Here is a 14,844-nt window from a genome sequence, read left to right as displayed (position 1 = left end):
ATTTGGGGGATCGTTGAAGTATTGAGAGAGGTTGATGAAAGAGGAAGAAAAGAAATGTATAAGAATTCGGAAAAGAAAGGGAAAAGGGAGAGCTAGAGGCGTGTGCTGTGCTGGGACTGGTTTACGTGGGGGGGAAGGAGCAGTACCCGGGAGAGCTAGGGATTGAGGGACTGTCGGTACGTACTGGTATTAAAGCACACCTAAATGCTGAGTCAGATCCAATGAAAACAGTTGAATGGATGGCTGCAAAAGCGCTGAGCTGAGGCTAAGCAGAATAAGCTTGGGGGGCCCCCGGAGAAGTAGCCGATTTATCGGAGGGGAAATACCAACAATAGATGGAGTTTTCTTGCGGTTGCGGAGGTCAATCGCCGAGGTTGAAGCTGTAACTGGAGATTGGCATGCGCGAGAAGACCCGAGCTTAGAGAGAAGCTCAGTTAATCAGTCATGTTTTGCATGTGTTTCGGTGTATGTTTCTCGTCTATTTTGGGTGAAGCCACTGTACTTACTCATGTTGGCACGTTTATAAGGCTGACGACGCTATTCAACAAGCTGAGAGCCACAACACTATTGTTAGAAAACAACAAGAAAAAAGGGAAGAAATGGCAATCAAATATCATCTATAGTAACTTTTCGTAATGCTGACCTTTCTCCGAATAATCAATTGACCCTCTTCGGAGACTTCACTTCCTTGTACGACTTGATTCCAGCTCCGAAAGTCTCGGATCGCCGAGATCAAGTCACCGAGATCACATCAGTTCCCGTGGATTGGATTGGATCTCTCATGTGAAATCGGAATCCGGGGGTGGATGGCCTGGGGTTCAATGGCCGACAGAGAGATCCCGCGGGAGCAGATTTGCTTGTGATAGTGATTTTCTAGATACTTCTCTGTATTCATCTTCTTCATTCATAAGACTGACCAAGCCCACCCACTCCTGAAGCTCTCCGTATTTGCACTCACCAACACGATCCAGATTGCTTACAACTGCTGAGCACAGCTATCATAAGCTCTCAAGTCTAGAACCCAACAACTCACAGCTAACCCAGCTCACTATCACTCGCAACTGCAAACAATTCCTTACACCTTGAAACATACATCTCAAACAGTCAATCCAGCAGCTTCGCAGCTCTCTTACTTCCACATCGGTCAATAACCTCAGCCACCCCCCGAAGATCACAGCTCTCACCTCTATTTTCGTCCCCCTGTGGCGCCGAATTAGAGGGCCAGGAGCTCTCAACACCCCTCCTCCACCCAACCGATTGAAGGAATGTCTAGACTGTTGAGAGCTCGGGTCCCTGAAATTGATGAATCCCACCCACATGGGATTTTGTCGGTGTAATCTCTCACCGAGACTACGTGACGTACATATTATTCACTTGTCACATTTACGACACAGGGTTTTTTCTGCAGATGGGAGAGAGAATTCAACAATTCTTGAGTCTCCTTGAAAGCTTGAACCGGAGCCATGGGCATTCTACTGGTGAGTTGTGTCGGCTTCCAAGGCTGGCTAATGTAAGGAACTTTTCATGGGGTCAACATTCCCGTCTCCACCACAGGCAAAAAAAACTTCGAGATAACGACGCCATCACGGCGTTAGTGAACATGCTGCATGGATGGGAACACACAGTTGACCCAACCGTTTTTGCAAAGAGCTCGATCGTAGTCATGATTTGGCATCAGTACGTAGACACGAAAATTGCAGATTAACTGTTAAATCATTTCATTTCAATCGGCGCGCCGCGACGACTTGCTCATTACTAAACTAAAACAGTCCCATTGTGTTGTACAAATGCCATTAACTTGGCAATCCATTCTGCCCATCTGCTGGGCATTATCCTCCCATCTCCTTTTTCCCTTCCACTTTTAAACTCCTTACAGCTTCTTAACGAGCTCGGCCCACTTGTCGGTGGAGAAAGACTTGGGTCGCTCAATGGGGGCACCGAGAGCGCGGTCGATGATAAGCTGGGGAAGAACACCGATGGCGCGAGAGACACCAAAGAGGACGGTGTAGTAGTTGGCCTCAGTAAGACCGTAGTACTGGAGAAGGACACCGGAGTGGGCATCGACGTTAGGGTAAGGGTTCTTGGTCTTGCCGTGCTCGGTGAGGACACCAGGAGCGATCTTGTAAACCTGGGAGACGAGCTTGAACATGGGGTCGTTGGGCATCTTCTCCTGGGCGAAAGCACGCTGAGCCATGTAACGAGGGTCAGTCTTTCGGAGGACGGCGTGGCCGTAACCGGGGACAACACGGCCAGCGTTGAGGGTGGACCAGAGGTAGTCAGTGATGGCCTTGTCGCTGAGGTCGTCACCGACAGACTTCTTGAACTCAGTGAGCCAGTTCAGGACCTCCTGGTTAGCAAGACCGTGGAGGGGACCGGCGAGACCATTGAGACCAGCGGCCAAAGAGAGGAAAGGAGAGCTGAGAGCACTGCCGACAAGGTGAGTGGTGTGGGCAGAGACGTTACCACCCTCGTGATCGGTGTGGATGGTGAGGTAGAGACGCATGAGCTCGACGAAGTCGGCGTTGTCGGCGAAGCCGAGCTGGTTGGCGAAGTTGAAGGAGTAATCCTTGTCCTTCTGGATGGGAGCGACCTTTCCGCCCTTGAAGACGTTCTGGTAGATGCGAGAAGCAATGTTGGGGAGCTTAGCAATGAGGTCCATGGAGTCCTCGAAAGTGTAACCCCAGTACTCCTTCTTGTTGATACCCTTGGCGTAAGCCTTGGCGAAGCTGGAGGTGTGCTCGAGAGCGGTGACAGCCAGAGAGAACTGGGCCATGGGGTGAAGGTCGGTAGGGCAGTGGTCGATGAGCTCCTCGACGAACTTGGGAAGATCGGAGCGGGCAGCCCACTCAGCGGAGAGGTCGCGAACCTGCTGCTCAGTAGGAACCTCGCCAGTCAGGAGAAGCCAAAAGAGACCTGCGCGGTTTAATGTCAGTATTCATGATAGTGTGAGGCTTTGTGCGCATCACTGCGAATGGGCCAAACTCACCCTCGGGAAGAGGCTCCTTGCCACCGGGAGCCTTGGGAAGAAGCTCCTGGCACTCAGGGATGGTCTTGCCACGGAATCGGATACCCTCCTCAGAGTCGAGGACGGAACCCTCCCAGACGAGGGCCTTGATGCCACGGGCACCACCGTAGACCTGGTCAAGAGTGACCTTGTCGACGACCTTGGAACCATGCTCCCTATCTGAATGTTAGTGATCAAAGTTCAACTGCCGGTGGTTCTGCCGTCGATTGCAAGCTTGAGGCTCGGCGTGGGCCCTAGCTCAGCAAGTAATGAACCGAGGGGGGAGAATGCGACTGACTTTCGGAGGGCCTTGACCTGCTCAATCTTCTCGGGCAGCAACTCGGCGAATCGCTCCTTCAAGGTCTGTGAGGATAAGCGTTAGTATATGATTTTGTGAGGATTGTTTGGGCGATCATGAGTGTCAATGGGCAACGTCAATGACGTTTTAGGATTCATGAAGCCTGGGCTTGTGCTTTATCCGAGGTTAACATACCTGAGTCTTGGCCGAATAGCATCGAACGGCGTTGAAGACAGAGCCATTGATAGGAGAAGAGCGGAGAGAAGCCCGCAGGGCAGCGTTGCTGAGACGGGCGACAGAAGCCATTGTGAGAGGTAGTTATGCAGACGAAGAAGATACGAGTGCAAAAGCAAGAACAGGAACAAGAGGCGGAGATGCCGGAGGGAAGAGGTGAGGTATATGAGGGATAGGATAGAGTGGAGGGGAGGAAAAAGTAGGTTATGTTAGGTAACGGGGATGGAGAGGTTCAAGTAAGCCAAGAGGTCCAGCCAGTCGATAAAAAAAGGCGCAAGCTTGAGGGAGGCACAAAAAAAAAGTAGACTACCCCGTCTTATTCTGTGACATTGTCCTCTCACCTTGGCTCTACCGTAGCTGTGAGTACTGAACCTCGGGGGCCGGGGGTACGGGGGGCATGAAGCATCAAGCGGAGCGGGACTTATGGGGCAGGATACAGTACAGACAGCCCGGTATTGCTCTACGGGATGGGCTTTTACAGGGGGTCGGATGGACAGCCTTAGCCAGTTTTTTTTTTTTTTCTTCCGCCGATTCAACAGGGGTGACGTTTCTGGGGACAACGCTTCCATTCTTTTGTTTTGCTTTTGTTACTGGGGTTTCAGTTCTTAACATCATGAAGCCAATATGTCTGCGAGAGGTACGGAGTAGAGGAGGGTATCTTTGCGGGGTTGGCGAGCTTCAGCGTTTCATTAGGTCGATAGCTGTCATTGAAGTCGTCATTTTTGTGTGTTGGAGAATTGACTTCAGCCCGTCAAGTTCAATCTAATCTACCCTCGATTACATCAGAGCTCGCTACAGTAGAGCAAAGCACAGCACCCTCTTTTTCGACTACCACTCAGCCGTATTCCGTCATCAACTGCCAGTTGGGTAGCATCCATCAATAGTCCTCGGTTATGCCTTTTTACAGCTATCTACGTAGCCTAGGTGAACAGTGTAAGTTGATATGTATCGCTGCTAACTGATCGTTCACTGTTCATAATAGTGCCTCGCCGGAACTATATGTCCCCTCTATAATCTGAGTGCCATGCTGTCCTCTTATTTTGATGAGGTTGCACAGGCAGAAGAAAAAAGTGACTGAGCTACGACTCTAGAGGCACATTTACCGCGCGCCCCTCAACCTGCATCTGCAAGCCCCAAAATTTCGGCCCCAATCCCTGTCCCTCTCCCGCGTTCTCAAGCTCCAATTCGACGCACTCCAAGCCCTCCCCCAAATGGCCGAGATGCAGGCTTTAGGGAGCAAGAAAACTTTGAACCTTGAGCAAGGCTGCCAAAATAACTGGTCTAAATTTCCACTATTGCTGCAAGAGATCTACTGAAGTCTTTTTGTCGCTCAAGATAGAAGTCTCAGGTATTCTTACCTCCCAAATACAGGATGGAACCCCAACAGCTAGTGATAGTCTAAGCTTCTGTCTTGGGTCTGGGGGTTGCGTTGGCTTGGCTTGTGAGGACAAACAAACAGGATAGGATGATGGGGGGGGGCTTGCGGCTGCTTCTCGGCACCAGATTGTTATCTGTGTGTTTCTCAACATTTATCGATATCTGGCAATATGCGGGAGCATGGAGTCAAAAGGAATCAGTCAAGATCTATCCAGCCAGGCTCTACCCCCTGTTGTTTACATTCAACGTCGAAATTTTCCCTCATCATGACAACTTCGGAACTGTTGTACCCTCCGAATATTGTCTCCATGATGGAAATGCTCTTGGCTCCACCAAGACGAGCCCCCTGGGAGAACAAGTGGAGATACCTTCACAACCAACTCATTTGTTTGGTTCATTGCTCGTGGGACCTCGGTCATGCTGGCCAGTATCGATTTGACGTCAGAACCAAAGATGGATTCGTCGGACCTAGAATTAAACACGAGGACAAGACGACCCGGAACTACCGTGATCCATCGCCGGGCCTCCGAGCCAGCGCCGCCAGCGCTTCGGACTGCCGACGTACCCTTCCATCCGGCCAGTAGAAGGTCACTACGGAGCATCCGGACAGCTCATCTCTAACCGCCGTTCTCCAAGATAATCATATCTGATCTCGAAACCTGTTTGAATCAAGTGCTCAACTCAATATAGTATTTCCGATCGCCCGGTCACCTCGGCTGTTTCAAAACCAACACTATCGGCTATCCTGTCTTGTGATGCTGTCTCCAAGCACCATCCAATGGCTTCCAGCAACTTGCCGTTTCTTGTCATACCTTTCTTCAATAATCATGATGCATGCATCGTGGGTTCCTCAACAATCTATGATTGATTGTTAGCCATTCATTTCACGTATCGCTTCATGATCTAGGCGCTCAGCATCCTTGATACAATCGACATAGCATCCTTATTGTCGCAGCATTTTAGCTGAAATGCATGCTTCCCATCGAGTTTTACGTACAGACTACATAAAATCAACAAGAAATCGCGCACTTACAGAATTCCCTTCTCTTATGTAGGCCTCGTCTTGTCTGTGTCCTTATCTAGGGTATCATGCACTCCACTTACACTAAAAGCTTGTTACGGATTCAGTCCGGAAATGTAGCAGGATAGGTCCCTGGTTATGTAAACTGGATGATGACCTAGTGGTTGCAACGCATATATGAATCTTAAGTTTTCTAACATGTAACTGCATTTGACACTCAGAGCAGACTGGCATACATACATGCATTAGCTAGGACTACCTTCAAGCAGCAGAGCTTACCGCGTGAATATAGAATATAAATACGGAGTAGATCAGTCAGGTGTACTCCGTACATGGTTGCAGTTAATTTCACTGCTTTGTTATCCAGTAAGGTAACTTACGTATTGTATACCTACAGTCGGAGAAGAATCTGTAATAAGAAAGAAACAGCCATAGATAACCTGGAAACCGAGATCTGTTACAAATGAGAACGGAAATACCTTGCTTTATCTCATCATTGGTGGTGAATGCCTGATTTACTGCAGTACACAGCTGGCCATAGTGTTTGGTTGAGGTTCATGGGCTTTCCTTTTCTGGGTCGGCGCCGGATAAACTTTTAAAACCACCAAAGCCAAACCCGGAATAAAGATTTGAGTGAGCTGGAACCAAACTGCGACACTTAAAAAGGCTGCCCCACCTGTCACGCTCTTTCGCCTCAGCTTTTCTCCTCTCACTTCATCCATCATCACCTCACAAACCAAGAAAAGAGCAGCATCACTCTTGACGACAACGCCCATCGAGGCCAACACGCAAACAACACCAGTGCAGTAATTTTACGGCCCTGTCTCTAGTACTGACAACTTTTTTCCCCGTTTGACGATCTCTGTTGGCTTTATCGCCCACTGCACAATCTCGTGACTCGTCGCGCTCCTGACGCAAACAGTAGAAGAGCTTTCTCTCGCACAAGTCGTACCCGTACTCCTGAGGCCTGCCTTCTCTATTTGTACTTGCGTCGCATATTTCCAGCTGATACATTACTTTATCTTACAATAACTGGGCTGCTCTCGTACTGCTTACTACTACTTATCTCGCCAGTCGCGACTGCGTAAAAAAAAAAAAAATCTCTACCTGCCCACCTAAGGAAGGAAGTACCCGCTTAAGCTCTCGTACCTGAATAACCGCCAAAGAAATTTTGATTCAGACAGAAATATTCTTCTGCATCTCTTACCCTTGCCTCGCTTCCCTCTCGTGCTGCAGGCATCTCATTTCAAGTGGTATCGCCCACTTCTGGTCATTTCACTGCCGGGCCATATCTGGAGCGCATCACATTTTGAGTCATCACGCGTAGCTCGTCGACTACTCCAGTCTACCATACAAGCACTACAAACATCACAATCACTTCAAACAAATCACCATGGCGTCCGCAGTCGCGGATTTGGAGGCTGGTCTCCAGGCTATGCTCAACTTAAAGCCACCAGGTGTGTCCGGATCTCGCATCACCAGTTTGACCTCTCTTTGCGTTTCCAACATCCAGGTAAGCTTTAACCAAACATCTCCATTTGCAATGCCAAACAATCGCTAAACGTTTGTCCCAACAGGCCGAATCCGTCCTCATCCAGAAAATCTTCACACACTTCAAAAAGACACCAGGAACACACAAGTTGGGGGTACTCTACGTCGTAGACTCTGTAACCCGGAAATGGCTCGAGCAAGCCAAGGCACAGGCACAGACAATTAACAGCTCTGCCCCGGATGGAACCTATGCCGCTGGCGTCAACCGAGTGACAGAACTCATGCCTGTTTTGATGAATGACATCCTGCAATCCGCCCCGGAAGAACAAAAGGTACGCATATCTGACTATCACCCTCATGTAGCTGGCAACCAGTCACTGCCACGTGCCGCGCACACTGGAGCGCCTTGCAAGGCGCTTCTGTTGACCACCTTCGTTCCTCGACATATTTGACCTTTGCACTGTTTATTTGGATCGTAACTCACACATAATCCACCGTGTAGGAAAAGATTAAGAAGCTCCTTGATATCTGGGAGAAGGGTCAGACATTCCCTACTCCAATGCTCGAGTCTTTTAGAGAGAAGCTCAACGCACCACCACAGAGTACGTTTTTTCACGCAAGCAGTATCACACCCGGCGTCATATGACCAAGCGGTACTGCTTTATCGTCTCGAACACACTTGTAGTCTAACCCATGTGATGTTATAGATGAATCGACAACTCCTCCCGGTAGCCCGCCTCCCAATGTGCTAGGCTCGCAGCAAGGCAGCGCTTCAGCTCCCCCTACGACTTCAGCTGCTCCAGCCCCTAGCGGCACATCTATTCTTGAGGCTTTGGCTAACATTGCTCGTCAAAACACAACCGCTCCTCCTGGTAACCCCTTGCCGGCTCCCACAGCACCGTATAACATGCCAGCTGTCGCGTCACTTCAACCAGTATCATCTGCTACGCCGCCAGTATCGTATCCTCCGGCGTCGCAACCCGTAAATGTGCCGTCTCTTCCTTTCAGCCTCCCACATATGGGGGCTCAGAATGGATATGCAGGCTCTCCTCTGAACATCCCAAGTAACCCACCTAATCCGGTCAATGGGGCCATGCCCAGTGCAGCACCTGGCCTTGGGCTTGATCCAAGCACCCAGCAACAGATCATTCTGATTAAGGCGCTCGCTGACCAAGGTATTCCATTTGATAAGATTCCTGCTCTCATTCAAAGTTTGGGTGGTGCAGGAGCCGCGGCTGCACCTGGCGCTCCCCCAGCTCAGCAGCCTGCTCCTTATGCACAGAGTCCTCAAATTCCTGGGCAAGCTGCATGGGGTGGCCCTTCAGGCAAGCCAGAGGACTCACGTATGCCAGGCTACGGCCATACAAGATCTCCTCCTAGATTCCATGGACGCTCTCGTTCGCGATCTCCTGACCGTGGCTGGGGTGGTCGTGGCTCTCCTCGAAATGGACGTGATCGCCTAGACTATGCCCGTGACTCTCCTAACCGTGGTCGTCATGACGACCGCCGCGGAGGTGAATATCGCCAGCGTAGCCCTCATGGACACCGTGGACGAAGTGAGACCCCGCTTCATGAACAAGGCTCAGCCGACAAATGGGTCGAGTATGATCCAAATCTTCCACCTGGACACATCAAGGTCTATAGCCGAACATTGTTTGTTGGTGGAGTAACGTAGGTGTATCCTCATCTGTATTCGTATCGCGTTAACTAACCAAGGAACAGCTGCTCTGAGAGTGAATTGCGCGGCATTTTTGGCCGCTTTGGTACGGTGCAAACATGCATTGTCAACAAGGACAAGCGGCATGCTTTCGTAAAGATGCTTAGCCGACAGGATGCTGTCAACGCCAAGCAAGGCACTGAGGACTCCCGCAATCTAGAAGTGCCCCTTCGTGTAAGTGACTGTAGTCTCCCTCTGGATATTGATTCGAGCTAACTTTATCAGACTCGTTGGGGTGTTGGTTTCGGCCCTCGGGACTGTAGCGACTATTCAACGGGTGTCAGCGTCATTCCTATCCACAAGTTGACGGAAGCTGATCGCAAGTGGATGTTGACCGCCCCCTTTGGCGGCAGCGGTGGACAACCCATTGAGACTGGCCTGTCAGTGGAGGAGCCCGATATCGAGATCGGAGCTGGAGTCTCATCCAAGGCCATCAGTCGACGCATGCAAACGGACAAGGGCGGTAGCAACGGACCCAAGTCAACTCGCAATCGGGACGAAGACCTCTCCCGTTGGCGTCGAAGTAGAGACAACGGCTCCAACGGCCACAATCGTCGGGACGATCACCACGACCTTGCTCAGGATGGACAGAACATGGTTGCCTCGTTCCCCTTTGGGATTGGCACACTGCCAAATGGCATGCCCAACTTTCCCGCTGGCTTCACATTCCCTGATCCCACAAATAAGTAAAGGTTTCTTCCCAGGATGACGCACAAGATTATGTAATGATACCCAGGTATGGAAATGGGAGGACATTTGTTGTTTTATTGTTGATTTCCCTGGTTGCTTTAAGCAACGAAGAAGGCGGCGTTGGCAACATGGTTCTAAGGCCTACACGAGGGCTTGGCTTCGGGAGACGGTTTCTTGCATCAGTTGGGGGGCAGACAGTCGTGATTGACGGCTTCGTGCAGGCGCATTGACGACCAGATGTGTTTTTACTTGTTTGATGAGGGGCTCTTGACCCCACGTAGCTTTGTTGGCTACAAATGAAAAGTTTATGGTATTCCACTAAATGCTTGTGCCTTGTCAAATCGTGCTTGTGAGTTCGGTTCTGCCGTGGTAGTCGCCGGGTGATTCAGTTGTGCCCCCAAGTTCCAGTATTGTATGTTGAGAGGCTTGACATATTGGTGATGTCCTTTCGCATCTACTAGCTGTCTTAATGCCTTATGCATGTCGTAGTATCTGGACACAATATGTCGTTTGCTTCTATAGTGGTTGTTTGCTGCCATTGCTCCCTCGTTAGTGATGTTTGCTTCGAACTCATTTCATAGCGAGCGCGACTAGTAAATAATCCGAAGATACTTGGTCTCTGTTTCTTGTTTTACAGAAGGATATCTCTTGGCAGTGAAACACTTGCGATCATCGATCTTGAAGTTTGAATGGTGTAATCCGGGAGGGAGACATGCTGCCTCTAGGAGTGAAGTCTTTTTCATTGTCTTTCTTCTTATATCCGCTCTCATATGAATTACCAGCATCCCCTAGAGGCTTTAATGTTCTGAACTGGTCGTGTTGTCTCGTTCTTGTCGAGTTACATGGTTTGACAACATTTCCGCCTAACTGCAGGGTAATCAACTCAGAACTTGACCTTGGCGGTCATGGTTATGTTTGTACAGATAAGTCCTATTTATCTGTCAACCCAATAAAGAAGGTCTCCTATGTCATTTTGCTCACTTGAATTTGTATTTATGCTTGTATGAGTAACTTGTGGCTCTGTATGATTGAGTGTCTTCCCTCATCGGGTGTGTCGCCTCATGCAGCTTGAATCACTCACCCACGCCCAAGTACGAGAACAAAGCCTTCCCTTCGATACTTTTTCTAATTTGTCTTTAGAGGAATCTATTTATTTATTCATGTATATATGTTTGTCCTTGTTTGTCTTTAGGCCTCTGTAATTATGAGCTGTACATGTATCTGAAAGCCTTTATGGCTTCTTCCTGGGTCACGTCGAAAGGTTAAACGAAGAAGTGCATCAAGCTTGTTGATATCGATGTCCCGACAGTTTATATCGATAACGCAGCAATAATACCACTCGTCTTTGTTTCAAATGTATATCTCTCCGTGTGTTGGACAAGGTATCTCAGGTGGTAGGTCCCTTTCTGCATAGTCCTGTGAGTTGGCAAGCTTAGTTCAGTAAAGGAATAAAAGTGCCGCTCTTTTCACTAGTACATATCACAGGAGAGGTTGGCTGTGTCCTCCTATGTTTCTTTTAGTGTAATTCGTTGTTCAAATAGACGGCTGTCAGCCTCGTCATGAGAACTTGGGGCTCTTCGTGTCAACATAACAACACATCACTTAACTCAACATAAACTTAACTCCTTGCTTCAACATACTGCCCCGTGCACGTAATTCATCCCCAACCACATTATCAGTCAACAGAAGCCATAGTTATACATTGCAGCAAGTTTCATCCCTCCTTGCACTGAGGCGCTCCATCAGCTTAGTACAGGGTAACCTCCACCAAACTCACCACTCTTGCCAGCATTTCGATCGTCGCAGTAATCTTAACATCGCTCCCTCCCTGCAACTCCTCACGAGCACGTCAAAGCGATCACGATCGTCTATCCCTGAAGTACTCACCAACAACACTTGCACCGCCGAGACAAGACAGACCGTGACGATCGAAGCCCTCACCGTCGGTAGTTAAAATAAAGTCGACAGATCGACAGCGCCATTATTTCGGGCAGCAATGAACTCATTAATACCGTTCATTCGCATGGCTAGCCTTTCATCGATACCGTTTACAATAGATTACTGTACTTTTTACTTGTCCTCTGTTGTCAGAAACAAGGTTCGGTTATCACCAAAACCCCCCCATGGGGCTCGATTGGGGTATAGTGCGAGATTTCCCCCTGACTAGGTTCGATTGATCACCGACGGTCCTTTTAGAGATAGACTTTGATATGACAGTTGTTATTTGACGTAGAAGTATTAACTAGTATGTTGAGTATTCTCTTTTAAGACAAGGTACGTAAACTGACTCAGAGCTTGACTGGCTGTGACGTCTCTACCCCTTCAGCCTCGAAATTACGCATTCAGGTGATACAGAAAAGATAAACAACCAACATGCTCAGGCAGGGATATCCATCATTATCTGCCGCTACGTAACAACATGGTCCTAACTTAACAAGAGACACATATCGCACTTGTCTCGAAGCCCCAAAATTAGAAATCCCTTGTGCTAAACCCTTTGAGATGCAACTAACTAATTGTCGCGCGGATGGATCCCTTCATCCACAGTTTGGCTCCAGCGCAATATCCGACTGCATACCAATCAATCGATCAATCGATTACAGTAAACACTCCGCGCTGAACTGAAACCATGGTCATATGCCCATCCCACGCCCAAAGCACGCTGTAATCTTACCTCATACCCACTGACCTGCCGCTCAAATCGCGACGACAGAAAAACAAATATCTGCTTCCTGTCAAGTCCGAAATTAACGGAGCCACTCGAGGTCCATCCATCCCTTCATCGTGCATGCATGTCATCCATAGCCATACCAAGATAATCCAGAAACTTTCTACCAAGTACCAAGCACGCACTTGCATGGCCGGGGAAAAAAAGCAAAGGTCACAGAAAAACCGAAGCACCACGGGACTGACCGAGTCAAGCCAAGACGGAACAACAGAGAGCTCGATTGTAAATATCCATCCACTGTGCCTCAATCGTTGCCAAATACGGCAAGGAGAGTTTCGTTGTACGTAGCTTCAGAGTGGACTGATAAGAGTCTGGATCTATACTTTCATGCTGTTTTACGCGGTCTGGACGATGATGTATTATGCTGCCCAGGCTCAGCGTGCAAAAGCGTGCATATGTTAGTGATCCGGACAAATACTCACGTTGCTCTACGAGTCTAGACGAAGACCCTGTCGATATAGCCTCAAATGCAAGTCTGGGTACAATGCGCAGGACATATAACTGCCGTATGGTCTGGTGGCGGTAACAGAAATCGAACATCAAGAACACATGTCTTGGCTCTTGGCTATCAAGCCTTGGTTCATCTGGCCAAGGCTGGGCGTGTGGAAAAGAAAACCATCAGCCGAGAGCCAAGATTCATATTTGTGGCATCAAAAGTGTTGGCATCGGTAGTCGCCGCCTTGGTATCTTGGATGATCGACTTGGAAACATAGGGCTGGACGACTAAATGCACGTCCTCTGGCATACATCGGATTCCGAAATCAAGTCAACGAGGCTATGTTCGTGACCAATTTCAAGATTAACAGGACGCGTCAATCATCGAGGCTTGTAGAAGTTCATGGACACACGGGTGGTGAGTGAATTTGAATTGCGACTCCTGGCGACACAAAAATGACGACGCCTCTTTGAAACCAGCAGCTGTGTGACGGAGTACTGGGCTCACATATGTGATGTCGCTCCCGATCTGCGAGGCTTATTATGTATGAGGGAAAAACGGTCTGCTCGGAAGCCATAAATATCAGTGTACGAAAAGGCTTGATTAAGCACACATGCAAATCGAGCCATTGTCAGATTGAGCGTATTGCAGTCTCTCATGGATCAGATGTTCTTCAGGCAGTATACTCCATGGGCAAGTGAAGACCGCATACCATACGGGAGGCTGCACTAGGGGCACAGTACCATGCGACCTAAAAAGAAAGTCGAGGTGAATATGCTCTTCGCTACGCGCAACTTTGCGCAACGCACATCCATCTTGGCCGTGCCACAGCGCTCCTGGTGCAAAGGAAACACTCTCGTTTCAGTCAGCGACTGAGTTGTTTGTCCAACGACCGAGGCCAGTTGTTTCATCAACCGGTCGTTCCTCGCTTCGAGACTCTTGGCATCTCCGGAGAGAAGGAAGTCAAGATTGGCTCTGGACCTCAATGCAGCTGCATGAATGAATGTGGGCAATGGACAAAATACTCTCATGTGCCTCTTCGTCTGAGAACATGGCTGACGATAACACTGACCTAAGCCTTACTTTGAGTCGAGTTGATGTCCGCCAAAGCCGAGCATTGAGGCGAATTGGTCTTCCGGCCAAAATCCGGGGTGTGGCATCCTTTGCGCGTAAGCAATTGATACGGCTCAAAGAGTCGCATGGTTGTCAACATGTTTGCTTGACCTTTGACGTATGTCCGTCTTCTGCTCCGTGGTATTCCCCAAGTCGCGAGTCGCGCCAACTCCCCAGTTTGGGGACTTGTACTTAATTACAACTTTTATGAGTGCCCCGAGGCGGAATTAGTAGGTATAGGTCAGGATGCAGACTTCCGCAGTTCACTATGGAGTTACCCGCGCAATATCAACTCTCACGTATGAATCGCTCAAAATTGTATGAGTGAATTAGTTGTTGGGATGAGATACAGGGTCCTCCGGCAGCCTCAGGTCCGTCCATCCATTATCGAGTCGTATGCTCCAGTTTTCGTTATTGACTAGCCAAAGGTAAGTTTAGCCAGCGAGAGGTGATTCTTCTCCATCAAATCCCACACCAAGGTTTGGAGACTCGTGGAGCCTGGATAAATTCCTTTTTAAGATGGAGACTCTTAACGGCGACGCAAACAAAGTCACCATCGGAAGCTGACCGCTAAGGTGTTATCCATCGTCGATCACTGATCCTGGTCCTTCTCGTACTGTATGTATATGCTCTGAAATACCAGGCCCAGCACGGTGTGAAGGCGTGGCGCGCAACTATCGAGGTCGCGGCAGAGCCTCGCTACAACCTTTGCACTGCGACACGACCTGTTATGAG

At 49.1% G+C, this 14,844-nt stretch overlaps 2 protein-coding genes across 2 annotated transcripts; one reads left to right on the top strand and one right to left on the bottom strand.

Annotated features, from left to right (window-relative positions):
- Nucleotides 1–1,870: 1,870 nt before the first annotated feature.
- Nucleotides 1,871–3,608, bottom strand: CIT1 (citrate (Si)-synthase; the record flags this gene model as incomplete). The annotated part of the gene is made up of 4 exons (XM_044818213.1): nt 1,871–2,913; nt 2,987–3,180; nt 3,303–3,367; nt 3,498–3,608. The coding sequence occupies 4 exons, from the start codon at nt 3,606–3,608 to the stop codon at nt 1,871–1,873; spliced, it is 1,413 nt and encodes a 470-aa protein (XP_044685915.1).
- Nucleotides 3,609–7,327: 3,719 nt separating this feature from the next.
- On the top strand, nt 7,328–9,832 carry J7337_000459 (uncharacterized protein; the record flags this gene model as incomplete). The annotated part of the gene is made up of 6 exons (XM_044818212.1): nt 7,328–7,447; nt 7,512–7,757; nt 7,928–8,027; nt 8,133–9,096; nt 9,148–9,316; nt 9,368–9,832. 6 exons carry the CDS (start codon nt 7,328–7,330, stop codon nt 9,830–9,832), a joined length of 2,064 nt encoding a protein of 687 aa, XP_044685914.1.
- Between the last annotated feature and the right edge of the window lie 5,012 nt (nt 9,833–14,844).

Source organism: Fusarium musae, chromosome 1 (genome assembly GCF_019915245.1).
Source record: "Fusarium musae strain F31 chromosome 1, whole genome shotgun sequence".
NCBI classification, from domain to species: domain Eukaryota; kingdom Fungi; phylum Ascomycota; class Sordariomycetes; order Hypocreales; family Nectriaceae; genus Fusarium; species Fusarium musae.
The sequence above is the reverse complement of the archived record's forward strand: the minus strand, read 5'-3'. Positions and strand labels throughout refer to the sequence as shown.